General features: G+C 36.6%; 6 protein-coding genes across 6 annotated transcripts; 3 read left to right on the top strand and 3 right to left on the bottom strand.

Annotated features, from left to right (window-relative positions):
* Positions 1–123: 123 nt before the first annotated feature.
* LOC111798704 lies at positions 124–1,144 on the bottom strand. Its single transcript, XM_023682009.1, has one exon. It carries the CDS (start codon positions 1,120–1,122, stop codon positions 160–162), a length of 963 nt encoding a protein of 320 aa, XP_023537777.1. The 5' UTR covers positions 1,123–1,144; the 3' UTR covers positions 124–159.
* A 3,698-nt stretch (positions 1,145–4,842) lies between these two features.
* Positions 4,843–5,447, bottom strand: LOC111799233 (ethylene-responsive transcription factor ERF003-like). Its single transcript, XM_023682693.1, has 2 exons — positions 5,340–5,447; positions 4,843–5,263 (listed from the first exon to the last, which is right to left on the bottom strand). The coding sequence occupies exons 1-2, from the start codon at positions 5,420–5,422 to the stop codon at positions 4,843–4,845; spliced, it is 504 nt and encodes a 167-aa protein (XP_023538461.1). The 5' UTR covers positions 5,423–5,447.
* A 1,413-nt stretch (positions 5,448–6,860) lies between these two features.
* On the top strand, positions 6,861–7,519 carry LOC111798910 (60S ribosomal protein L39). The gene is made up of 3 exons (XM_023682260.1): positions 6,861–6,942; positions 7,069–7,172; positions 7,264–7,519. Exons 1-3 carry the CDS (start codon positions 6,940–6,942, stop codon positions 7,310–7,312), a joined length of 156 nt encoding a protein of 51 aa, XP_023538028.1. The 5' UTR covers positions 6,861–6,939; the 3' UTR covers positions 7,313–7,519.
* Positions 7,520–9,916: 2,397 nt separating this feature from the next.
* LOC111798959 (aspartate aminotransferase, chloroplastic-like) lies at positions 9,917–13,651 on the top strand. Its single transcript, XM_023682318.1, has 11 exons — positions 9,917–10,182; positions 10,324–10,398; positions 10,792–10,986; positions 11,122–11,160; positions 11,249–11,338; positions 11,471–11,579; positions 11,666–11,775; positions 11,900–12,043; positions 12,264–12,430; positions 12,793–13,057; positions 13,274–13,651. The coding sequence occupies exons 1-11, from the start codon at positions 10,111–10,113 to the stop codon at positions 13,403–13,405; spliced, it is 1,398 nt and encodes a 465-aa protein (XP_023538086.1). The 5' UTR covers positions 9,917–10,110; the 3' UTR covers positions 13,406–13,651.
* A 543-nt stretch (positions 13,652–14,194) lies between these two features.
* LOC111798075 (probable receptor-like protein kinase At1g80640) lies at positions 14,195–17,018 on the bottom strand. Its single transcript, XM_023681032.1, has 10 exons — positions 16,659–17,018; positions 16,411–16,578; positions 16,065–16,321; positions 15,860–15,992; positions 15,721–15,784; positions 15,550–15,646; positions 15,310–15,412; positions 14,989–15,107; positions 14,818–14,907; positions 14,195–14,708 (listed from the first exon to the last, which is right to left on the bottom strand). The coding sequence occupies exons 1-10, from the start codon at positions 16,960–16,962 to the stop codon at positions 14,547–14,549; spliced, it is 1,497 nt and encodes a 498-aa protein (XP_023536800.1). The 5' UTR covers positions 16,963–17,018; the 3' UTR covers positions 14,195–14,546.
* Positions 17,019–20,783: 3,765 nt separating this feature from the next.
* LOC111798015 lies at positions 20,784–23,890 on the top strand. The gene is made up of 5 exons (XM_023680955.1): positions 20,784–21,195; positions 22,039–22,101; positions 22,180–22,242; positions 23,227–23,295; positions 23,372–23,890. Exons 1-5 carry the CDS (start codon positions 20,857–20,859, stop codon positions 23,573–23,575), a joined length of 738 nt encoding a protein of 245 aa, XP_023536723.1. The 5' UTR covers positions 20,784–20,856; the 3' UTR covers positions 23,576–23,890.
* The last annotated feature ends 2,446 nt before the right edge of the window (positions 23,891–26,336 follow it).

The following is a 26,336-nucleotide window of genomic DNA, read 5'->3' as shown; positions in this document are numbered from 1 at the left end:
AAAAAAAAAAAAAAAAAAAAAAAAAAAAAAAAAAAAAAAAAAAAAAAAAAAAAAAAAAAAAAAAAAAAAAAAAAGAATGTGCGATTTTGTTAGATCTATGCGTCGAATGAATGAAATATAATGTTTGAAATAAATTTGATATTACCAATTTGATGTTCTTCACTTTTTCCAAGCGTAAATCAGCAGAGAAAACGCAGAAGGGCCGCCGCTGAGCTCCGATTCCTCCACGGTGGTCCAGTCAAGAACAGAGGAGCTTCCGGCGGAGGAACCCACCGACGACATCGACAGCGACGACGACGACGAGCTCATTCTCGTCGACCAGAGCTCTGTTTCACTCTTCTTAAACGACGCCGTATCCAACCTCTGTTCTTCCTGTTCATCATCTTCTCCGTCGAATCTGAACATGAAAATCGCGTGGGACTGATCCTTCTCATCGCCGAACACCCAATTATAAACATCCCACGAGATCTGCACCGGAACGCCGTCGACGTCGATTTTTTCATTCCCACGAAACTTCCATTTCAGGTGCTTGATTTCCAGAACCTTAACATCGTCGACGCCGAAACAGAGGCGCGTGTCGTCGTTGTAGCCGCAATCGATCTGAATATTACGGATTTTACCGCCGATTTTCGCTTTGGTCGAGTAAATTTTATGGGCAATAACTTGTTCTCGTTTCAGCACAAGCGATTGGGGCTTTTTGATTTTCAAAGCTTTGGTTCTTCCGTACGCCTCCTTCACCAAATCGCCGACGAGAAGGGTCATTTGGTTGTCGACGACGAGGGCAAGGAAGAATCCGGATCTCGGCTCTGGACCCGACCCGAAACGAGCCCGGGAGAAATCCCAGAAGATTTTGAGAGATGGGTCGCCGGAGAGGTGTTTGGAGCCGGATTTCTTCCAGAAGGAGAAGGGATTGAGACGGAGGAGGAAGGAATGTTGGCGGTCGGAGGTTAGGTGGAGGGTGCGGGCGAGGTGGGAGCGGGACCAGGTGAGAGAGAAGGCGGCGGTGGGGGTTTGGTAGAGGGCGGTGGTGAGGTTGGACTGGGCGGACATTGGCGGAGGTAGCGGCGGCGGGGAAGGAGGGGAGGGGCGGAAACAGGCGGCGTAAGGGGAGGAAGGAGACATTGGGGGAATTGAGCGTAAAGGACTAAAGAAGAAAGGGATTTATATTTGGGGATTTATTTTCGTCTAAATATTATATTATTTTTAAAATAAAAAAATATAAAAAGAAATTAGGGAATACGGCTTTGACGGTGCAAAAAATGGGACCCGGGTCGGGGCACCGTCCGGCCGAAAATTAATTGAAAGTCAAACGGAGAAATATTAAAATTTAGAATTCAGACGGGAAATTATAAGGAAACCGTGTTGGAAGAAAAAGTGGACCGGTCTTTGCGGTTCACGGCCGACGTCGAGTTATTGGTTTGGTTTGGTTTGGTTTTTTTTTTTTGGCGCCGCCGCCGTCTTTTGTAATTTCGACGTATATAATTTTATGAAAATTAAAATTTATACTAAATTTGGTATTGGGTTGACTAACGCCAAGTCAACTGAGTCTTTAATTTAAGTAAAAAAAAAAAAAAAAGGAAAGTGAAAACTAAGGGTAAATTCTGAGTAGGAAATTTCGAGGAAAAAGAGGTTTGATTAAAAGCTGTCTGTGTTTGGGTTTGGATATCTAACACTTCAAACATCTTTGATTTTGTGTGTCTTCTTGTATTCCATCCCATATCTTACAACCAATTTTGTCCTCCACCTCATTTTCCAGGTCCAGCATCGGTTGAGCGGGAGAACGAAGCACCATTAATAAGGATGTGCAAACCTTTTTTCAAATCCACCGCTAGTAGATATTGTCATCTTTGGGCTTTGCCCGTCCAGATCCACCACTAGTAGATATTGTCCTCTTTGGGCTTCCTCTCAAAGCTTTAAAAGGCGTCTGCTAGGGGAAGGTTGCGTCCTCACTGGCACTCTTTCTTTCCTCCCTTTGGGGCCAGTGTCTTTACTGGCACCACGCCTCATGCCTACCCCCTTCATTGAACAGCGAGAAAGCCCCAAATCCACCCCCCCCCCTTTGGGGCCAGCGTCCTTACTGGCACCGCGCCTCGTGCCTACCCCTTCAGGGAACAGCGAGAAGGCTGACACATCGTCTAGTGTCTAGCTCTGATACCATTTGTAACGGCCCAGATCTATCGCTAGCAGATATTGTTCTCTTTGGACTTTCCCTTTCGGGCTTTCCCTCAAAGCTTTAAAACACGTCTGCTAGGGGAAGGTTTTCACACCCTCATAAACAAATGGTAGTTTGTTCCCCTCCCCAACCAATGTGGGACATCACATAAACAAATTGTGCTTGAAGGAGTGAAGCTCCATTTATTATCAAATGGTTACAAATTTGTGATAAATGATTAAAATCTAGATTTATGGTCTTTCGTTAATATTTTTAAAATTTTAAGAATTTTTATTTACTTTTAATTATAGTTATAAATTAGGATGGTTACCACTTTTGAAATGTCTCGAAAAGGGTTTTGTTTTCATATTCTATAAAGTCATGTATGTTATTTTTCTAAAATTGACTCAGAAAAATACACTTAAAGAACATTTGTATTTTCTTTTAGTCAAAATTTGTAATTCTACGTAGTTTAGAATCATTCAAGTTTGACATAATCAAATTTGTTTGTAAAGTGATTCGAATCTCAAACACATGTTCTTGCTTTGAACTATGCATGTTCGAGTTCATATGATCTCAGTTCTGTATTTTGTAAAGAATAAGTCGTCAAAATAAGCATAATTTAACAGCAACTGACGTTTACTATCGATTAATAGGTCAGAAAAAGGTGATGGGGCCGTTTTATCGACCAAATGGTGCATACGAGCTGTATAGAAGTGAAACTTAAGGACAGGGTTTGGTTGCCCCCACACCCCCCATGTGCTTTGATTCCTTACACTTGGAGGACAAGTTTATAAAACCCTATTACTTTTAATTTTTTTAATTTTTTTTATTTTTCAACATTTACGTCATAATTAAATAACTTTTTATTTACTTTATTATTATTATTATTATTATTATTATTTTGTTAGTGCCAGTTGGGTACCTAACTACCAACCCTTTTCACATCCTTGGCCTAACCCTTTATCATCCTTTTAATTTATACAAGAAATTAATTAATTAATCCAAAATAAAAATTAAATATTGGGCTGAGGTAAGCAGGCCTTTAAACAATTGGGCCGGCCCATGAATTTGAAACGGCCCAAGTTATTGGCCCATCAATTACAAATTCATGAATGGAAGTGGTAGGATTTAGGTATACGTAGATATTTAAATTAAATTAATTATTAAAAAAACAATTTAAAATTTCTTCGTTCTAAGAAAAATCAAGTTGAGAGTATGTCGAGAATACGAGGCCAGCCCATTCAAGACGAGTCAATGGGATGACCCAACACTTTCATTAAGAACTGGCTAACCAAGCCCGATGTGATCTAGGGGTGTACATGGTCCGGGTTGGGTCAGATTGGGAGATCTTTTTAACCCAGTCCAAAAGTTCGGGTTAGTTGGATTGGTAACCTAACCCAACCCGAAACTTTTCACAACCCAACCCTCTAATTTCGGGTTGGGTTTGGGTTGGGTCGTCAATTTATTTTTTTTAAGTTTTATTTATTCACAATTTATAATTATTCGGATCCAATCTTAGAATATTAAGAGAAATTGACCTTAATACACGGCGGCAAACCCATTAATACACATTTTATTTATTTTTATTTGACTCGAGTCAAATCGAAGGTTTTGCTCACGAACCCGAAACCGAACCGATTCAGTTCAGGTTCAGAAAAATGAACCCAACCCTACCCGAAATGCTTATCCAACCCAACTCAACCCAACCCTTATAGTTCGGGTTGGGTTGGTCTAGGTTGTCAGGTTGTCAGGTTGAATGTACACCCCTAATGTGACCTAGACCCACGTTCGAGATTGGTAAGACCAATCCATATGACCTAGACCGATCTCGACTCACATTGCACATACTCTCTCGAAGAACTGTAGTATGCTATTTATAAATAGTTAATATCGTGCAAATTCGAAAAGCAACGGTAAAAATAAATGAGTGGATATGATTGTTATATTGGAGTGCATGAGATTCATGATTGTGTGTGGCATCATTATGTTTGACTCACTTTCTTCCTTTTATTCCTTATTAAGAACCATACACTTTAAGACACTCAAACCCTCGGATTTTTCCCTCTGCCTCGAGTTGTCTGATAAGTCGGGTATTCTCAGTCTACCGAGTAAAATCGAGGATTTTTTTTTGTCACGACTAGCTAAACTAAACGACCATCAAATATACGTAAAGACCCATCTCAAACAAAACAGCAAATTCTCGTTTAAACAAAGCAACAAAATCTCAAACAGCATATTCTTCCGTCCCTTTCCTACCCAATTTTCGCCTCACCTACATATATATACATATGACATTGTAACGGCCCAAGCCCACCACTAGCTGTCCTATTTGGGCTTAGTCTTTCGGGTTTCCCCTCAAAGTTTTAAAACCAGTTTAGTAGTGAGAGATTTCCACACTGTTACAAAGGGTGTTTCGTTCTCCTCCCAACCGACATGGGATATCACAGATAGAGACCCCACACCCTTACAAAGGGTGTTTCGTTCTCCTCCCAACCGATGTGGGATATCACAGACAGAGACCCGTCTACTCGTCTCTTTACTGGGGAACACGATCCATGCAAATTATTAAATTATTGTGAAGAAGGGTAGTAGGAGTAGATTAAAATGATTGGATTATACAAATAACAATAATTCTCTAATCCCCAAAGTTGGATCAAAATAGGTTTTTATAAAATTTTAATAAAATATCAAAACGCCTGAGACGGCGGCGGCGGCATCACGGAACAGAGCTCAACAGACCCATAATGAATCAATTCCTCAATCATTTGTTCAATATCATCCTCTTCCAGAGCCTCAAACGGCTGATGGGCGACCATCTCCGTCTGACCCCTTTTCACCGCCGCCGCCGCCGCCACCCTTTCGTTCTCCGTCGTCACTGGCATGGCGGGTTTCTGCGGCGATGGGTTCGTCAAATGCAGAGACGCCATGTAACACCGGTGAAGCTTGGCGGTCAAATTTGCAGAGAAGAGTTCAAAAGAATTGGAATCGTTTGCGTTGAAGGGGAAATTGGTTCTGGCTCTAGGGCCGCACATGAGCCGGGCGGCTCCGTCGTAGGCTCTGGCTGCATCTTCGGCCGTTTCGAAAGTGCCCAGCCAAATTCTGGTCTTCCTGCGAAGAACAGAGCAGCAGAGCAGAGCACATAAGAAATTGAAAACAAAACTGAAATTATTAGCTTGTGACTTACAATAAAGGGTGTCGAATTTCGGAAACCCAAGACCCCCAATGCCGTCGACGAACGCCTCGATACCGCTGTTGAGGCCTCGCCATTGATACCGTTCTTGAGCTGTGCGAGCTCCCCAAGTGCGAGCAGGGAGTGTGGGGGAGAATGGCTAAGGAGCGGTGGTTTAAGTACTTTGACAACCTCAATATCATGACTAGATATCTAACCATGGATCGAGACCGAATGAAATTCCAAGAAATTGATTTCGATATAAAGTCGAATTGTAATAGTTCAAGCCGACAGCTAGCAAATATTGTCTTATTTAGACTTCTGACTTTCTCGGGCCATTAGCTGATATTGTCCTTATCGACTTTTTCTTTTAGGCTTGTTGATAAGCGTCCGTAATGCTGAATTTTGTGAAGCTAGAATCCATTATGGGATGGATGCAAAATTTCGATGATTGCACCCACGAGCTAGCTAAAATAATAAATAACTCTTAGATTGAACATGTTATTGATCAGATCCCAATACGACTAACTCCAAAATTAGCTTGATCAAGACTAATCTAATGAATCTCAAAGACAACAAATTTTGTATTCCAATGGTCATTTTATATTTATTGTCACTCAATTCTTTTCTTGATTAATTCCGGTAAATGCTTTTTCACGTACATACAGTTAATTAGTGGTTGGATTCATATCACTTATCCTCTGGATTTTTAAAACAACTCAGGTTAAGGGAAAATTTTCTAAACTCTTATAAAATAATGTTTATTTCTTCTCCCCAACTGACTGGATCTCACCAGAATTATCCAATAGAAAGAGTTTTATGCATCTTTAACTGAAAAAAAAATATATATATATATATATATATTCTCGCTTTATTTTAATTTTACTAAAGCTACTTTTAAAATAATAGCGTAAATTAGTATGTAATAAATTTTAATTAACGTTAAATTGTTATGGTTTAATTATAATGTCGGAAGTAATAAATTATTTTAATTAATTTGATATTGATATTAATAATTTTCGGGAATTAAAAAAGTACAAAAGAATGACAAATTTGAGAAGTTTATATATATATTTAAAATGTGTATTAGTGCCACGTGGCGGCATCCGGATTATGGGCCCGGCTATCTAACTACCAAACATGGGCCCAATTTCGTACCTGCTCCAATCCGGTTGTCCATCATTGCGATCCGTGACCGTGACGCCCATGGCTGGTTGTTATCCATCAATCCCGTTGATTATGGGTATTTGACTGACGCCACATATACTGACGTGTCTCTTTCTCATTTGTCCGTCACGATCCTTCCAACCATAAAACCTATTTATTTAACCACTCTTTCACGGTCTGTTCCTAACTTTATTTAAAAAAAAAAAAAAAAAAACTTTAAAATTTTAAATTGGGCCTTTTGGGTATATGAGCCCAATGAATATGTTTTATGGATCGGCCCATTATATTGTCCGGGTTGGACCGAGACTTCTCGTTAATTTCCCGGGCAGCATGGTTTTGGCGGTTCATATAAAAGGCGCATCTCCTCTTTCACCCTCTCTCTGAAATTAGGGTTTTTGCTCGTTGTTCACTGTCCGAAGCCCTCGCAGCCGGTTCCCGAATCTCGAAGATGGTAACTATTTCTTCATTGAAATGATTTCGTTTCTGCATTTTATCTCTCGATTTATTTTGCATTGTACTTTCAATTGATTTTTGTTTTGTGAGGTTTTGTGATGTAAGTTTTCTTAATCATGCGCAGCCGTCTCACAAGACCTTCAGAATCAAGAAGAAGTTGGCGAAGAAGATGAGGCAGAACAGGCCTATTCCTCACTGGATCCGCCTTAGGACGGACAATACCATCAGGTGTTTACTCTTCCGTTCTGGTTTCTTCCATGTTATCATTTCAGTACTTCTCGATTTTAAATCTAACGCTGCATTTTGGCTTCTTGTTTAGGTACAATGCGAAGCGAAGGCACTGGCGACGTACTAAGCTCGGATTTTGAGGTGTTTTGTTTGTGATTTGCTCTTCAATCCTTCGCAATTGTTTTGAAACCTATTTAAGCATTAGATGCGGACAAGACAAAGAATATAGAGCTAGATGTTTGAATTTTTGTCACTCAATTAAGAACTTGTCGAAGAGAAACACCTGTAGCACTATTTAGCCTTCTATTTTAAATATATATCTGGAGTAGTTTCAGTTCATATGTTAATCTCGTGTTCGTTTCGTTTATTACTATCCTATTTCAGTTTAGTTCCTTTTCTTCTAACATCGGTGGGAGTTTCATTTTTGTCTTGATCGTTCAAGTATTCATATGAAGGAGTTTGGTATCCACACCAGGCTTTCCATTTACCTACTGTTTCTTGATTCATATATTAATTGGCTTGCTGTTTTATTTTACATATTTGAACAAATCCATCATCTACGTCATTGATGACATTTTTGTTCGAAGTATGGTTTTAGTTTCTAAATCTTTTTCTATATTCTATGCTGGTTAAACTTTTGGGTCTTTGGTTTTGATTGATTGTCTGAACTAACTACATTTCATGTTTTGTTTCTACAATAATACTGATAATTTAAAGTTTGTTGATAACCATGCAAGTCTTGGTTGATGATCATTTTATGTTTGGCTTTTGAAATTTGGCTAAGAATTCAAGAATCACATTTAAAGTTTATTTGGGAGAACATTCAATTTGACAATTGTTTGCCTATGATGTTCGTGACTTTCATAGGGAATTGTTTGCAAATTCATATTTGTTTCAAGCAAGTCTGTACTGATGAACTCATGGGGAGTTCCCCATGGTCTGTCAAACATCCCTATCAAGATGATCGTATCTTGAGGCATAGTACCCTTCGCTAGTTAAGAATGACATGATAAAAGTCCTACATCGACTAATTTAGGGGATGATCATGAGTTTATAAACAAAGAATACTCTCTCTATTGGTATGAGACCTTTTGGGGAAGCCCAAATCAAAGCCACGAGAGTTTATGCTCAAAGTGGACAATATCATACCATTGTAGAGAGTAGTAAGGTAATAAAAAATGACTAAGACTCCAAAGGTGTTGTGTCTCGATTAAGGGGAGGCGTCCTTTGTTTAAGGGGAGGTGTTGGATGATGAAAGTTCGCTAGTTTAAGGAATGATGGGTTTATAAACAAAGAATACTCTCTTCTCTTCATTGGTATGAGGTTTTTTGAGTAAGTCCAAAGCAAAGCCTTGAGAGTTTATATTCAAAGTGGATAATATCACACTATTGTGGAGAGTTGTGTTTGTCTAACCAACAGAATTTATCACAGGTTGTAAACTAATAAAAATATAAAACTGGTCTATTTGCAAAAACAATTTAATTATTAGTTTAAACAATTAAATATTTTACTTACAATAATATCCATAAAATTAATATTTAAATCTTAATTGCATATAGTCGTTCATATTTTTATTCTTGGTTGTGGCAGAGAAGTTCGATTTCTCTTTTCTATTATTTAATATTAAAGTGTCGTTAAGATTATTCGAGTGCAATTTTTTGTTGAAGGCGTTTGGTAATTTCTGTACATTACAAGGGTAGGAGGGGAATTTCATCAACTATCTTAACTATATATATATATATATATATATATATATGAGCATGTTAAATTTATTAGTAGGGTTTATATTGGTAATTCCAATTTTGGAATTTTAATAATATTTTTATTTGTTATGATATGTTAGGGGCCGTCTCATTAAAATTATGCTTTAACCTCAAAATATGATATTCTTTTCTATATATATATATATATATATATGCTAATTACCTCTCTAGGCTATTATTTATAAATATTAAGATTAAATTTCTTCCTAAAAAAAATGAATTCATTATTTTTGTGGGTATTGTTCCAAGTTTACCCTTGTGGCAATTCAAGATTAATAAATATAAGTTTCAAGACAAGTTGTAAGTACGTTATCAATTTGGACTTTTTGTATTTGACTTTTATTTGCAATTAAAAAATGCTCCTTTTTTACTTTAATATCTGACCTTTAATTCATGTCAATTTAAAAATATTATATTCTTGCATATTTATATTATAGTAATATTCATTTTTTATTTGAAAAAAATGTTAGAAATAAATATTTATGTATATTTATTTTATATATATAATGAAATTATGTGAAATTATATGATGTATATAATTTATATGCATATTTATCTTATTTATTAGAAGTCTATAAGTATACTAAATATGTCATCTAAATATATAATAATATCGTGAATTTTAATAGTATAAACTATTTAATTTAGAAAAAAAAAAAAAAAAATCAATAATTTTGAACATTAAGAAATATATTAAAATATAAGACAAAAATTTGGGCTTATGTCATTCTAGACAGTGAAGCTTAAATATTAAAATATTAAAGTTTTAATTTAAAAAATGCAGCTAAATGATTGAATTGGATTTAATTTCACATAAAAAAGAAATTACGATTTATAAACGAGTTGAGAAGTAGCGTACACGTGGCATCATTTTAAGACACGAATCCAATCCATAAACTCAATTTCCCATTTTATCCTTCTTAAGCTACCATAATTACCATTTCAGCCCCTGGGAACAGATCCAACCAACGCCCGGCGTTTGCAGCCAAGTCCCTCACAATTGCCCCTCGAACCCATCGCCTTCTCTCCTCATTCATTCGCTCCATCTTGCTCTCCTTGTGAACTCCATTGTCGCTGATCCAATTTCCTTCAAGCTCTGTATTCAATTCATTGATTTGCTGTTGTATCAATTCGTTTCTGTTTGCTTCATTGCTGAGATTCTTGCGTGGATTTAGATGGCGTCCTCTTTCCTTCCTCTCGCTTACGCCTCGCCTTCAGCTTCACTTTCCTCGCTTGAGAACATGAAGGTTTTCTCTATCCTTCGTTAGCTATTGCTTTCGTTCTTACGATATTGTCTTCTGGTTTTCATCTCTTTTTTCTTTTGATTACTGGAATGGATGTAGTAGTTTATTGCTAATGATGACTAATTGTGCGTTCTGCTCCTTTAGCTGGCGAAGTTGAACCTTGGAAGTAACTGTCTAAGTATCGATCGAGAGAAAAACAATCCGTTCGCGAAGGCGAAGGTATGCTTTGTCATTGTTCTCACTCTTTCTGTATCGGAATTGATTAGTTAACTTCTCTTCAATCAGTTGCTGATCGGGGTAGTTGTTTGTTCATTCTCAATATTTTTCTTATTTATTTTAAAGAATTGTTTGTTTGGTTGGTTGTTGATCTTGAAATGTTATTCGCTCATTAGATCGAGTGTTTATATGTGTCTTTTTTGCATGCTGGCTTACTCTTGAAGGATGTCTGTGCAACCGCTATCATGATTCATGCACATTTTCTAAATTTTATTGCTTATCTAGTTGGAGTTACTGAAGTGTAGTTTTCAGCGAAAAAATTTAGAAAATGATAGTGTAGAGTGCAGGGGAGCGAAAGGCGGATTGATGCTTTTTTTTTTTTTTTTTTTTTTCCAGTCCTTGAGCAGGATATCAATGGTTGCTTCGGTTAATGCTTCTCGTTTTGAGGGGATAACGATGGCTCCTCCTGATCCAATTCTTGGAGTTTCTGAGGCTTTCAAAGCAGATACGCATGGAAACAAACTCAACTTGGGAGTTGGTGCATACCGCACAGAAGAGCTACATCCTTATGTGCTTGATGTTGTGAAAAAGGTCAAAATCTGCCTTTTCCGACTCTGCAATTGGGTTTTATTAATGAAATCTTTGTATTTTTATTCAATCATTATTTTCAATGGAGGGTGGCCTTAAACCTTTATTATATTGAACTTTGCTTCTTTGATTAAACAGGTAGAGAAACTAATGCTTGAGAGAGGAGATAACAAAGAGGTATGTTGATGGTACTGCATATGAATGTATTATTTGGAATTATTATCAGCTTCAAGGATTCTGTATATAACTTATTTCCTATGTGTAGTATCTCCCAATTGAAGGTCTGGCTGCATTCAATAAGGCCACTGCAGAATTGTTATTTGGAGCTGATAACGCAGTCATCAAGCAGCAGCGTGTATGTGAAACTTTAGCTTCAAAGTCCATTTTCTTTCTATATCAATGGATTATTGCTTAAAAGAAAGAATCAGTGAGGTAGTAATGCTGTAAGTGTGATCCCATTTTGTTTTATTTATACCATATTTGCTAGGTTGCAACTATTCAAGGTCTGTCAGGGACTGGTTCTCTTAGAATTGCTGCAGCTTTTATTGAAAGATACTTTCCTGGTGCAAAAGTCCTGATATCTTCTCCAACTTGGGGTTTGTATTGATATGTTTACTTCACTTCTTATTTGGTTTGTTTCTTGGCAAACTAAATTTTCATGGCCAGGAAATTTTCGCTGCAGGGAATCATAAAAATATTTTCAATGATGCGAGAGTTCCATGGTCTGAGTACCGATATTATGATCCTAAAACAGTTGGTTTGGATTTTGACGGGATGATATCTGATATTAAGGTTATTGCCTGACCGTATTATTTTCTCCTTGTGATATTAGTCTTGAGGCTAGTTCTGTTTATTGCTCTCTTCTTTTTTACGATTTTCTTCCTCAGTACATTGTCTTTCCACATACATCTTCCAGGCGGCACCTGAAGGATCCTTTGTGTTGCTTCATGGTTGTGCTCACAACCCAACTGGCATTGATCCAACACCTGAGCAGTGGGAAAAAATTGCTGATGTCATTCAGGAAAAGAACCACATTCCATTTTTCGATGTTGCATATCAGGTAGTGTATTGACTCTTTGAACAGAAAACATCTACCATAACATTTTGTTTCAACTTGGAGTTAGGTGCCCCTATATGCAGTTATGTCTGCGCTTGCTCATTTTTGTTTGCGCCCCTTCTTAAATTTTGAGTGGTGATACATACCTGAAAATTTTAGAGCTCCATAATTGCAGTACTTCAAAAAGGATACCCTAAATAATATTTTTCCTCTCGAGTTCTAGGGATTTGCTAGTGGAAGCCTTGATGCCGATGCAGCATCTGTTAGGCTGTTTGCTGCTCGTGGTTTGGAGCTTCTGGTTGCTCAATCATATAGTAAAAATCTTGGTCTTTACGCTGAAAGGATTGGGGCTATCAACGTGGTCTGCTCATCATCAGATGCAGCAACAAGGTTCAGTGAGCAAAATTTTATGCATTGTCCTTTCCATGATTTCTTACGTCTGTTATCATTCCTTGTTGTCTTGAAATGCATAAGAACCTAAATAAAAGATGTTTGTAAGACCCTGGCTTATATTTAATATTCGTATTATTACAAAAAATACATTGAAATAGGCACTTCAATGTTCTCCTGCTGGTTCAGAAAAGATATTGGATATGAGATGCATCGCTTGCATAATTTTTATAGTTAAATGAAACTATATTTTATTAGTTCACTTTGGTTAATCATCTATAATTTTCATGATGATTAATGTAGGAAGTTGTCCATTCTGTTTTATTGCTATAAATTTTTAATGGATACTTTCATATTTTTAGAGTAAAGAGCCAGCTAAAGAGGCTTGCTCGACCGATGTACTCAAATCCTCCAGTTCATGGGGCTAGAATCGTTGCGAATATCGTTGGAGATCCAGCACTATTTAACGAGTGGAAAGCAGAAATGGAAATGATGGCTGGAAGGATAAAGAATGTTAGACAGAAGCTCTATGATAGTCTCAGCGCAAAAGATAAAAGTGGGAAAGATTGGTCCTTTATACTCAAGCAGATTGGCATGTTCTCATTCACAGGCTTAAGCAAAATTCAGGTGATTATTGTCTTATAGACTAATGAATTTTCTCTACTGTTCACACAACATACGATACTTTCCAATTTAACATCATATGCTTTTTAACATATCCTTTTGAAACTGACTGTCCTAGCGTATTGTTCTATCTGATTTCTTTTTCAAGTTTTGGCAACAATGCAATTTGTGCTTTGGGTTTTCATAACATGTTGATTTGCATTCTTTATGTTCAAGCAGAGTGATCATATGACAGACAAGTGGCATGTATACATGACGAAGGATGGACGGATTTCGTTGGCTGGACTATCATTAGCTAAATGTGAATATCTCGCAGACGCCATCATCGATTCGTTCCACAACGTGCGGTAAATTGGATATCAAATAGGATATACAATTAAAAAAAATAGTATTCTCAAAGTTTTGCTTTCCAGTCTTATATTCTCGAGTGATCGAATATGACTTCTTATCGGAATCTAAGTCTAGCTGAGACATTGATCTAAATTTTGTAATAAGGTGGCTCAGTGATAGTTGGAACTCTTCGTTTGTGATCAAGTTTGAAGCTTAATATTTCATAGTACTTCAACTATCGGTAAATTTGCTATTTGCATATTTGAATTTTTTGGTGGCTGATCATTAACTTTAGACCATAATGCACTTAGGCTGGTTACTAAATATCTCTTGTAATAGTCAAAGCGTACCGCTAGTAGATATTGTCTTCTTTGAGCTTTTCCTTTTGGGCTTTCCTTCAAGGATTTTGAACTACGTCGGCTTGAGAAAGGTTTCCACACTCTTATAAATGGTATTTTGTTCTCCTTCCCAACTTATAACTGGCTTTCTAGAGTTCTTTAACTTCCATATATTTGATCTGTCTCATGGAACATGGTTAGATTAAATGGTGTTTTGTTCTCATTCCCAACCGACGTGGGATCTCACATCTTCACTCTGTTATAAGGTTCCGACTGGCTTTCTAGAGTTATGTAACTTTCATGTATTTGATCTGTCTCATGGAAGAGTTCTTATTCAGTAGGGATTAGAGTACATTGATAGAAAGTAGAGGCATAAAACTCTTCCTCTTCCCTTTATTAACCCAAGATTCTAGGTTTTCATTTAAGGGATAGGGAAAAACTGCTACTGCTACTATGCTTTAGATGCAAGATATAGAAGAGGAAAATCTTATTGCCTTTTTTTGGCTTTCCATTTCTTTAATGTAGCATAGCATCTTATGAGTGTGGCTCGATGACCATATGTACAAAAGAGTTCTAAAATTGCACCTTTTTGCCCCAAAATTATGCATCTTTTTATTGTTCTGTGGAGGATAAAAAAATTATGTAGCATAACATTCCACCATTCTTCACAAGAATTTGAACCAAGCACCATGTGCAGGCAACCATATTTGCAGAAATAAGAACAAATATGATTGGAAAAATCATACATTTGTGCATTGAAGAACCCTGAAACCAGTGCTGTAGTATATCATGAAATGATTCTCTTTCTCACTTCTTCTTCCTAGCTAATCTTCAGCCACAGATGCTTGTTGTTGTTGTTGTGTTGATGATCTGAGTGTCCCTCCAAGCTCAACAGGAACAAGAGGAATAAGAGAGTGCAAAACATCTGTTATTAGAGGACGATAGCTCGGTTCAGGTTGTACGCACAGCACGGCAACAGCAGCAACCTATACCAACCCAGGTACACCATAAATTCTCAAATTGATTCTACTTTCAACTCAGAACTATCTATGTCTGACCGAGTAGTGCCCAATATGAAAAGCTTGATTTACGAACCTGAAATAAGTGTTTCGGATCCATTGTGTTCTTGATCACTGGGTCAACGATATCAGGCAACTTTGATCTATCAGTGAGATGTGGCATAGCCTGCAAAACAAAATTCCAATTTGAGAAACATATTGAATGACATTGAGAGTATTAGAGGATTGGTTTCAGGAGGAGAACTACCCATGTGACAATGGATTGACATTGAGTTGGTGCCAGTTTCTCAACAGGCCTTTTCCCTAAAAGTAGCTCCAAAAGCACAACACCAAACGCATACACATCGCTCTTATCCGTCAATTTGCCTGTACAGGTAAAAGAAAGTTCATTTTCCAAGCATCAAGGAAGAAGACCTTTTGGTCGATGATATATAAGCGTCAGTTAAGCTATGTTCAAGTTGATACAATTTTAGGCTTCAGTTAAGCTCTGTTCAAGTCGATACGAACTTTTAAACCTAACATCAATCAAATTCCGAACATCAAGGAAGAAGATCCAAATTAGACATACCATCTAAAAGATACTCGGGAGCAACATAGCCCATCGTCCCAGAAAGCTTGATCTCGTTCTTGTTTTGTGCTCCAACAATCACGGACAACCCGAAATCAGAAAGCTGAATCCACAAAACAAACAAGAACAAGAACAAATAATTGAGGGCCTAGCAGACTGCCTGTTTCTGATTCATTCTCAATATAAAAAAAAGCTATGGATTGGACTCTTCCAAGCGTTAAATGATAGCCATTATTTTACCTTAGCATTGAAGTTCGCATCCAAAAGAATATTGGATGATTTCAGATCTCTATGTATTATTGCAGGCTTGCAGTGTTCATGCAGATATTCCAACCCTCTGGTCAACAGTTTTCAAATGTCAAGAACACACACAAACTTCTTCAACCCCAGACGTTGTTTAAACAAACTCACCTCGCTGAATCCAGAGCAATCTTCATGCGCATATGCCATGTTAATCCCTCTCCATGCGAAGGCCCTATGAACATTCATACCCAATTAACAATAAACCCACAAGAACAGTAATTCATCGCCTTTGATTCAGTGTTCTTACCATGTAACAGTGTTTCAAGTGATCCATTCTCCATTAATTCGTATACAAGAAGCCTTGATTCTTCATGAATCGTGTAACCCAGAAGCTGGATGATATTCGAGTGATGGGTTTTGCTCAATATCTCCACTTCATTCTGCAAATTTCGTGTTAATGGAGTTTAGTTTTGTTATGACGAAGAACAAGAAGAAGATCATGGAGTTATTACCAAGAATTCTTTCTCTGAATCCTTATCCAAACATTCAAGTTTCTTCACTGCAACGTGTAGATTCTGTTCTAATTGAGCCTTGTAAACCCGTCCGAATCCACCCACGCCCAGAATGTTACTTTCCTGGAAAATGTTGGTGGATTTTTCCAGAACCGCGTAATCAATGACTGGAACAGAGAATTTATTGTGACCCACCATTTTGTTTGAGCTGAATTTCCGCAAGAATGGTGCTAATCCAACGAAACCCTTTTCGGCATCTTCAAATCCAAATTCAAACAGTGTTACATTCGAGGTTTCAAATCCAACGAAAATGGCAGATTCCCTGAAGAACTCAGAAGTGACTGACCTGGGCTACGAGTGTTTCGTTTATGGATGTTCGTGGAGTTTCTTCTGTAATAAACCCACAAAATGAGTGAAATCACTGAGACTGCACCGAATGAAGCACAAACGATAAGAACAATCAGGATTCTGTTGTGGGTTTCGCTTCTTTGATTCAACATTCCCATGGAAATCTCTGAAAAACATGAAATGACTGGTTAATTTTCAGTGAAGAAGCATCAAATTTAAGAGAGAGAGATCTGTGAAGACACCCACCTGGAGAAGAAGCAGCAGCAGCAGCCATTGAATCGGAAAATGGAGGAACCAGAGACGGCAACGGAGCAGAGGAACCCACAAAAACAGAGCAAAATCGAAGAAGAAGAAGAAGAAGAAGAAGAAGAAGAAGGTTCATTATCGGAGTATTCGCTTTCGGGATTAGGATGAGATGAAGATATAAGAGAAAGAGAGAGATGGGTGTCGTGTTGCGATGTTTGTTAAGAATTGGAGATGCTGAAGCGCGCACACAACCACAGTGGGGCTTCCCTTGCGCTGCTGCTGCTGCTGCTGCATAGCCAATCATGTGGGCAGTTATTGGGGAAAAGGGTTTTTAAATCCCATTTTTCTCTGCCTCTTTCTATGTGAGATTCCATTGATAAAACAAACAGTCAATAGAGAGAGAGAGAGAAAAGGAAGAATTGAAAATTCATTTCTGAACCGTTCTTCGGGCCGTGATTTTGATCTCGAGTATATGACAATATCTTCTAGTTGTGGATTTGAACTGTTACAAATGATACTAGAGTTAGACACTGGTTGGCATAGTATGCCAACGAGAACGTTGGGCCACTAAGGGGGTGGATTATGAGATCTCATATTAGTCGAAGAGGAGAATGAAATATTTCTTAAGAAAGTGCGATAACCTCTTCCCAGCAAACGCGTTTTAAAACCATGAGGCTGACGACGACATGTAATGGGTCAAATCGGACAGATGGGTTTGGGTTGTTACAAATGGTATTAGAGGTAGTCGCCGAAGACATTGGTTGGATTAGGGTTAGATCCTCTACATAAGAGTACAATATCTGCTTGTAGTGGGTTTGAGTTATTACAAAAGATTTTGTTGAGGTGTGATAGTCAGATACACAAGAAAGAACCTCACGTTAGTGAAGTAGTGTATCCAACATACTCGAGCAAACCTAGGTAGTGAGATTAGTCTCATAACAATCCAAGCTCACTGCTAGTAAATATTGTCTTCTTTGAGCTTTTCCTTCCGGATTTTAAAACGCGTTTGGTAGGGAGAGGTTTCCACACTCTTAAAGGGATGTTTCGTATCTCTCTCCAACCAACGTGAGATCTCACAACTCTCTTCTATTTACACCATTCTTCGTTGTCAATAGTAGAAAGTAAAGAGAGGAGGGACACGTGTCTCAACTCGATGTTTTCTTCAGCTCGATTCGTCACTCATCTAACTCATGTGGTCTACAGATCGGCTACATATATAGTAGACCTATAGATTTTATATTTCGCTCATAGATGCTCAGATCTTCCGCTTCACTTAAACTATATAAAAAAATATATATTATTAATTAATTAAAGTATATTAGTAGTAATATGTTATCGTAGAGTTTAGTCAATCTTAGTACTCGTTGGTAATTCTTTATATCCAAAATTTCAAGTTGTTATTTAAAGTAAATCCAACGGTTAAATATAAAATAAATTTAAAAATAAAAAAATAAAAAATAAAATGAAGAATATGGGTAAGATTTAAATTTAAAGTTTTATTAATTATTTAAGTTTAATTGAATAAATTAATATTTTTTTTTATTTAAAATAGGATTTATAGTAATAAGATAATTAAAATTTTATTTTAAAAATAAATTGAATTAATTTTTAAAAAAGTTTAAATTTCCCGCAAAATAATTATTTATTATGATTATTTGAATGTGGATCTGATGAATATACAATTTTATAATACAAAGTATAAAGCCCTTTTTTACCAACTCCATAATAAATATGTAAAAGCGAAAATAAATGAATATTAAAATAATAATAATAATAATTATTATTATTATTTAAAGTATATTCTAAATTAAGGAGAGAGGGAGAATATGGGAAATTTCTTTTTTGGTTTTTTGACAAACAGAATGTGGCTAATTAAATGGGACAAAATTGTTTGCATAATTTTGGGCTTTTTAAAAAATTAAATATAATAATTTAAATTTTAAAACGAATAACCCAACATGTTTGGTAAATTATAATTTTTTTAAATTTTAAATTATAATATTAATAAATTAAATTATTTAATATTTCACGCGTCCCTCCATATTATAAACAAATAATTAATATATAAGTCAGTCAACGTTAATTATATTTCAATTTCTTATCTTCCCATATAACACCAATTTCAATTTCTCAAATCTTGCTTTCAAAACTCTCTTTCGAAATCTCTCTGCTCCTATTTTCTAAAACTTTCTTCTTGAACCAGGACTAGAGACTCGAGTATATGTCGCTTGGCCGTAGGTGACGCAAGAACAAATAGGCTTAACTCACTTTTTAGGAAAAAGTGAATGCTGCACAATCGCAAGTCCGCTGCCACCTGTTAAAGCTCGATCCAACAAGATCAATAAACTAAAGTTGATTCCATCCTACTACATACTTCTTTCTCCATCTTCACGAAATTTCCCATTTATTTTCCCGAGGATCAAGGCAGAGATTCCATGCAATAAATTTGGGGGATCAAATTTTCTTAGTTAATTTTTTTTTCGTTTATTATTCTTTTAAAAAAATATATTTATCTTTTATTTAACATTGTAAAAAAAAAAATCTTAACAAAATACTTGCTACTAATTAATTTTTTTTAAAATTAAAATTTAATACTACACCATAATATTTAATAATTAAAAAAAATCTACAATATTAATCCAAATTAATTAATTAATTATTTTAATATGTGTTAAAAATATATTAATATTAAACCGGGCAGAAAATATAATCTCGTTATTGACTCCATTTATTTAAAAAAAAATGTTCTTCACTCTCTTCTCATTTTCAACGTACACCGAGAATTCTGGGACCATAACCTCGAACATAAAATTGACAACTCGACTCAAATAATAATAATAATAATAAGTGAGAAAGTAAGAAAATGTAAAGATGGAGGGACATGAAATTACATTTACGTACATGATACCTGTACGGGGCCCACAATCATAGAGGATTTTGAATTATGTGAAAATTATTATTATATTTTTTTTTTTAAAAAGAAGGTGAAAATTTAGTAATTGGACGTTGATGGGCCAGTTGGAAGTGGGCCCAAGCCCAACAACTATCCATCACTTTAACCCGCTTCTATAGTTGTACGGCCACACATTATTTTCAAAATTAAATACATAAATAAATTTAATTTAATTTTAAAATATTATATTGGGGAAATTAAATAAATAATTTCACATCCCAAATAAAATTGATTAAATTTATATTATTATTTGGTAATTGAGAAATTATTTGACGGTGGAAGGGCATTGTGGTAAATAAGATGGGGAATCAACTAAAATTAAAAGGGATGGTGACCCTAAATTATTAGGAGCAAAATGTGGAATGTGTGCGTCACGCGCTTTTAATTAAATTTTAAATATATGTCGGGAAAAAACACGTGTCAGTTTCATTTTCAAGCCCACGAACTTCAAATCCAGCCCAACGGCCCATTAACCAAGTTAGACACGGCCCAATAAATATGTAGATTTTTAACCAAATTAATAATTAAAATAGAAATTAAAATTACAATTAAATGAAAATAAATACAATGCATATATTTTTAAATTATATTTTCAATTTTGGAATCTTTAAGTATAATTTAGAATATTGATAATTGAATTTAGTTTTGTAATGCAGTTATTGAGCATTGATTATTAATTCCTAAAACATAATTTCATAATTAATATGAAATTAAATTAATCCATATATATTTTATTACCAATAATTATTAAATATCTAAAATTAATTAATTTTCTAGTATTAGCAACCATAACTAACCATTATAATTATTGTTATTTTTGGCCTAATTTCAAGCATTATATAGAAATAAAATTTAAATAATATTATTTTTTAAAATTTGTTATTGGGCTTTGTGTAAAAAGTCCGGCTCGGCCCATTGAAGCCCATAGTTCGTAAAAGCGAGGCTGGATTTCGGCGCGCCACGTGGTAGGTGGGCCCGGGGTTTTGGAAATTAAATGAAAAAGAAAAAGAAAAATGCTGTTTCCCGGCAATATGATATTAATATCATTAATTAAAAAATGGAAAATAGAATTAGAAAAATTAATAAATAAATAAAATGGTAAATACTGGAAAGAGCTGCGGGCCCACCCACCCTAATAGCCCACAAAACAAAAACGAATAACTGGAATCTCTACTCCTCCAATTTCCATTTCTTCCTTCCGCCATTTTCACTGCCTTCTCTCGCCGTCGCCCGCCGCCGGTCAAGATGGTCTTGAAGGACGAGTGGTTGAGTGCGGCCATGGCTGATGACAGCGTCGTCGTAGAGTTACTGGTTCGGCTCAAGCAGTCTCAAGCTTCCTCCTCCGTGAAATCTCCGGTACCCGCTGCTATTCCGGCTAAATGGGGTCTCAGGCAGCGGCGTTCCAGGATTCTTTCATCTTTTCGATATGATGTTTTTGCTCATAAGAATAAGGAGTCGAGCTCCACTAGATGCAGCCCTACCACTCCTCTCTCTTGGAGCGGCGATACCTCCCCTTCCGCCACCGCCGATGGATTCGAAGAGTCCAGTCATCCCTCCGGATTCTCCCACTCCTCCAGATCCAAGGTTCTTTTCTCCGTTTTGCTCTTTTTTTATTTCCTTCTCTGGTTTTGGGTTTAGATACAGAGCCACCGATCTCCGCCGTGGCGGTTTCTTTTACCCATGGATTCAGCGAATTTCTCAAACGATTCTGAGTCGCTCCGACGAGCGAGTTCTTCGCTCATCGTGGCCGATTCTGTAACACCACGTGATGAATTTGCTTGTAATTTCTCAGAAAAACGCATTTCAACTGAAAACCCACAATTCCCTTTTGAACGATGACCATTTTCTTCCGTATTTTGTTCCTAATACCGTCGGAACGGAGCCGGTAACCAAACAATAATGACGGTCTCTAGAACAGCGTTGGAGATAGAATGCTTTGGCAAAGTCATTGAACAAAGTATGTTTGTTTATCTTCCGTTCTCGAGATCAGAGCAATTAGTTTGAGCCCCTTATAATCGGACGGCATGGAAGGGGTTAGAACCATCCAGAGATGGTTCTTAAGCCACCATTTGATCCTCTGGGTTCTCAGATCTGAAGGTCAATGATCCTTTTCAACCCTCTGTTTTTTTCTCTGTTTTTTAAATGGCATTCAATTGAACGAAGAGGGCACGTGAAGGGTCACGCAAGCAATGAAAAGTAAGATTCTCAAGAAGAAATTGAGGGGTTTAGTTAGATTGATGTAATAAGCGACCATGTGAGTGGGTGTCATGATGTGGCCTTTAATCACTGGTTTATCTGAATTGAAATGAGAAAAAAACAAACCAAAAGGGTGTCTGTTTTTTGAATTTTCTGAATGTAATTGTGACTTTTATGTGTTGTTTTGTGTATAAAGAATGTGAATCCGATGTGGGTTGGGCTTTTGTGTAGGGGTGTGGTAGTAATGAATGCAGCTGGAGGATCGCCATGGCCAAGAGGCTCAAAAGAAAGAAGGTAATATCCTCATCTTCTTGTTTGCTACATATTGTTTATGGCATTGGCTGATCTGTAATACCCATGAACTTTGTTCAGGCATTGGCTGATCTGAGAGTAGAGGAGTCTTTACTTTTGAAGGAAAGGGTTCATCTCAGAAAGGTAATGGAGAGAATCAGAGTTGCAGTCTGATGAATTTGCTTTTAAAAGTGTTTTTGGACTGATTAGAAACCTTTCTTAGTAGACGTGTTTGTATGGGACCAAAGCGGACAATATTTGATAGTGGTGGGCTTGGACTGTTACAAATGGTATCACAATCAGACACTGGGTGTGTGTGCTGGTGTGGATGCTGGGGGTCACGATCAAACCGCGATTGTGACACTGGGCATCCAAGGGGGTGGATTGTGAGATCCCACATTGATTGGAGAGGGGAATAGAGCATTTGTTATGAGGGTGTGGAAATCTCTTCCTAGTAGACGCGTTTGAGAATCGTGAGGCTGACGACGATACGTAACGGGCCGAAGCAAACTATATCTACTAGCAGTGGGCTTGGGCTGTTACCAGTGGTATCACAGTCAGATACTGGGTGGCGTGCCAACGAGGACGTTGGGGCTCCCAAGGGGGTGGATTGTAAGATCCCACATCGGAAGGAGAGGAGAACGAAACATTCCTTATAATAAGGGTGTGGAAACCTCTCCCTAGTCGATAAGTAACGTGCCAAAGTGGACAATATCTACTCACAGCCAAACACTAGGCAGTGTGCAGGCCCTAAGAGGGGTGGATTGTGAGATCCCACGTCGGTTGGAAAGGAAAACGAATCGTGAGACTAACGACGATACGTAACGAGCCAAAGCAAACAATATCTGCTAGCGGTGGTGGGTTTGGGCTGTTACATTAATTTCGGTGTTTTGCTTTTTAAAAAAGTGAGGTTTTTTGAATTTGAACTTCACAGATCTCTCCTACAAGCACGGCTCTTCAAGTGCTTTTGAATAAAGTAGCAATTAGTGTATAGTTGAAAAGCACGTTGTTTTGAGAATCATTGTTCTTCACGCGCTGCCAATGGAAGCCATATCCTTCTGTTTGTTTGTTCTACTTTAGTTAAAGCAATGATGCTGCTACTCATTTGTGTTCTTTGTTTAATGTCAGGAGCTTGAAGGCTTACATGCCACGTTCAAAGAACACACAACCAACAATCAAAACTTGAAGAAAATGAAGGTGATTCAATATTTCCTGTTAACAAATCTCACAATTTCTTGTTCATCTCCTGATTTCAATCTTTCCTGTTTTTCAGCTCAATTTGAACTTCGATTCGTTGTCAAATACTGGTCGGGATCCAACACCCGAAACCCTTCCTACAACTTCTTCGCCAATACAAACCGTACCCGGAAATAGTACACGATCCGAAGCCGACAGAACACGAGAGATTAATCCAATGGAATGCGGTGGGTTTTTTCTACCAGATCTAAACATGATCCCAGCTGATGACTGTCTTTGAAGCTCGCAAATGGATTCTGTGACTCGTCAACAAGAGATAAACAACTTGACCCAATGCCTAACGGAGAATGATTAAGCGGAGCTTGTTTGCGCCGAGGTGTTACGTACCCCGACGAAAGTAAATGAGAATTCTGAAACGTGGGACTTTCTTATGTTGTTGTTTCGAAAGTCTTTTCGAGTAGAATCCATTGATTCATCGATCCATCCCTCGTTGAAATTCGTTTCAAAATTGTAGGATCAAACATGTTTGATTCTTTGTAGGTAAAAAGAAAAGCTAATCAAACTTGTTCTATGCTGAAATCTTTGCTCTTTTAAACCCAAATCTTGAGAGTTCTGATTGGTCGCTCAACTTATGGATTTGATTGGCTCAGAATTTAGACAAACTGCTCCATGTTTGGTGGGCTGCTCCAACGTTTGCCAGCCGTTGGTTTGATTGGTTTTGAGCTTGGGCTTACTTGACCATTGCTTAATAGGGACCTTAGCCTAGTGCTTTCGACTCGGGTTCACACCCCAACCCAATTCACCGTGTTCACAATGGGTTGAGTTGGATGATTGAGTTATTTTTTTAATTATTTAAAAATTTATACTATTTTAATAATTAAAATCTTATAAAATTCAAATATCAAATATTTACGATTCATATTATATATATATATATATATATATATATATATATATATGTAATGTTTGATATTGGGTTAGGTTGAAACCATGTTTTTGCTCGAGAATTGGGAGTTCCTATTGTAATGCATGACTACTTAACCGGTGGATTCACTGCAAATACTAGTTTGCTCATTATTGTCGAGATAATGGTCTACTTCTTCACATTTACCGTGCAATGCATGTCATTATTGATAGACAAGAATCATGGTATGCACTTCTGTGTACTAGCTAAAGAATTACGTCTGTCTAGTGGATTCACGCTGATACCGTAGTAGGTAAACTTTAGGGGAGCTGCGTTTATTTTAGTTGACCCACAAAAAAGTCAACCCATTAATGGAAGAATTTTCAATTTTTTTAAAAATTCAATTCAATCCAAACTAAAAAAAATCTAACCCAATATAACTTTTATAATTCGAGTCGGAAAATTCAAATTGATCAATTCTTGAACATACGAATTGTTTTTTTTTTTTTTTAAACAAAAAAAAAAAAGAAAAAAAAAGTGTATCTTTAATATCAAATCTTGTCAAATATGCCCACATTGAATGCTAATAATTATGTCTACTTGCATAATTATTTTTTTTTATTTTTAAAATTTAAAAATATTTAAACTCCCATCAAAATTCTAAATTTAAAAATAATTTTTTAAAAATATATATTTAAAGATAAAAACAATAAAAAATAAATAGCTATTATTTCATACTATAAAACTTGTTTTTTACATTTGGAACTCAATTATTATATTAATAAATATAATACAATAATTTTTAAAATAAAATCACACGTGAATAAATAGTAATGAATTTACATATAATAACATTTAATTTCTTTAACTAGTAATGAACTTTCCTTGTCTACAAAATGACTAAAATGCCCTCAGATTATCCCGCTCGTTGATGACTGCCACAATCCATTGTTACAAACCGTCAACAACTCCACTAAGACAATTACTCTGATGACCACCACCGACGACCATTTCTGGCGATGGTCGGTGTGTGATGGTGAAGAAGAGCCAAAACGATTTGAAAAATTGAAATGAAAGCGAGTTGACGTGTTTAGAGAAAGGTTATGTGTACCAAAATTACGTTTTTTTGTGTGTTCGGGATTGGGACAACCATGGGTGCCTTTACCTTCTTTCTTCCACTATATTCAATCAATAGTCTATACACTATTTGCTTTCATCAGAGCCTCAATTATTTTCCATTCCTTTCGGGTAATAATTACGTTTTTCAAAATTATTTTTATCATCGTTTTTTTAATGTTAATGCAAAAAAATATGCGAATATAAAGCACGAGACGTTACAATCTCATTTATAACAGTCCACCCTTGTTCCTCTCTAGGTGTTTGACTTTGATATTATCTGCAACAGTTCAATCCGACCGTTAACTGATATTATCCGTTTTAACCCATTACGTATTACTGCTGGTCGACAAAAAAATTGGTCTCAATTGTGGTTTTTTTTTTTCTAATAAATTTTTTTATTATTATTTAAAAATTATTAACTCAACTTTTACCCACAACCAATAATCAAAGTAGTTGGCTTTGATTTAAGGCGGCAGCAGAGGGCCGGGAGTGAAAATTAAGGTGACGGTCCCCAGTAACAGACATGACACGTGTACGGTGAGGATAGGGTAGTTATATAAAGGCGTGCCGGTCGGATGGGTTATCGGTGAGAGAATTAGTGCACTCCATGGTCCCCCTCCCTCCTTTTCTTCCCCCTTTCTCTTCCTTTTCAAAAAATTCAGCAATTTTTTTACCTTTTTTATTTATGATTTCTCTCAAATTTACCGGACTCCACCGCTAGTAAATATTGTCTACTTTAGTCTGTTACGTATTATCGTCAGCCTCTCGATTTTACCATTTTTAATAGCTCAAGTTTACCACAAGCTAATATTGTCCGATTTAGCCCGTTACGTACCGCCATCAGCCTCACGTTTCTAAAACAATAAGCTTCGTTCCCCTCTCTAACCGACGTGAGATCTCACAATCTCTCCCTTTGGACTAAGAACAGTGGAGAAAATGTAACCTTTTAATTCAACTAATTAAACGCTAACATTTAGGTACTGACAAATGAACAACAAGCGTAAATAAGACAAACTCC

This window comes from Cucurbita pepo, chromosome LG07, assembly GCF_002806865.2.
Source record: "Cucurbita pepo subsp. pepo cultivar mu-cu-16 chromosome LG07, ASM280686v2, whole genome shotgun sequence".
In the NCBI taxonomy this organism is placed as follows: Eukaryota; Viridiplantae; Streptophyta; class Magnoliopsida; order Cucurbitales; family Cucurbitaceae; genus Cucurbita; species Cucurbita pepo.
Note: the sequence above shows the minus strand (reverse complement) of the source record. Positions and strands in the feature narration are given on the sequence as shown.

Excerpts from the sequence above, each read along its gene's own strand:
- LOC111799233 (XM_023682693.1), bottom strand. The coding sequence starts at position 5,422 with ATGGCGAGGCCTCAACAGCGGTATCGAGGCGTTCGTCGACGGCATTGG. Across the intron at positions 5,264-5,339 it reads GAAATTCGACACCCTTTATT|GAAGACCAGAATTTGGCTGG; the intron begins GTAAGTCACAAG and ends TGTTCTTCGCAG.
- LOC111798959 (XM_023682318.1), top strand. The coding sequence starts at position 10,111 with ATGGCGTCCTCTTTCCTTCCTCTCGCTTACGCCTCGCCTTCAGCTTCA. Across the intron at positions 11,776-11,899 it reads GGATGATATCTGATATTAAG|GCGGCACCTGAAGGATCCTT; the intron begins GTTATTGCCTGA and ends TACATCTTCCAG. Across the intron at positions 12,044-12,263 it reads TTTTCGATGTTGCATATCAG|GGATTTGCTAGTGGAAGCCT; the intron begins GTAGTGTATTGA and ends CTCGAGTTCTAG.
- LOC111798910 (XM_023682260.1), top strand. Across the intron at positions 7,173-7,263 it reads AGGACGGACAATACCATCAG|GTACAATGCGAAGCGAAGGC; the intron begins GTGTTTACTCTT and ends CTTCTTGTTTAG.
- LOC111798015 (XM_023680955.1), top strand. The coding sequence starts at position 20,857 with ATGGTCTTGAAGGACGAGTGGTTGAGTGCGGCCATGGCTGATGACAGC. Across the intron at positions 22,102-22,179 it reads AGAGGCTCAAAAGAAAGAAG|GCATTGGCTGATCTGAGAGT; the intron begins GTAATATCCTCA and ends AACTTTGTTCAG. Across the intron at positions 22,243-23,226 it reads AAAGGGTTCATCTCAGAAAG|GAGCTTGAAGGCTTACATGC; the intron begins GTAATGGAGAGA and ends GTTTAATGTCAG.
- LOC111798704 (XM_023682009.1), bottom strand. The coding sequence starts at position 1,122 with ATGTCTCCTTCCTCCCCTTACGCCGCCTGTTTCCGCCCCTCCCCTCCT.
- LOC111798075 (XM_023681032.1), bottom strand. The coding sequence starts at position 16,962 with ATGATTGGCTATGCAGCAGCAGCAGCAGCAGCGCAAGGGAAGCCCCAC. Across the intron at positions 15,785-15,859 it reads ACTTGAAACACTGTTACATG|GGCCTTCGCATGGAGAGGGA; the intron begins GTAAGAACACTG and ends GAATGTTCATAG. Across the intron at positions 15,413-15,549 it reads ATGCGAACTTCAATGCTAAG|CTTTCTGATTTCGGGTTGTC; the intron begins GTAAAATAATGG and ends TTGTGGATTCAG.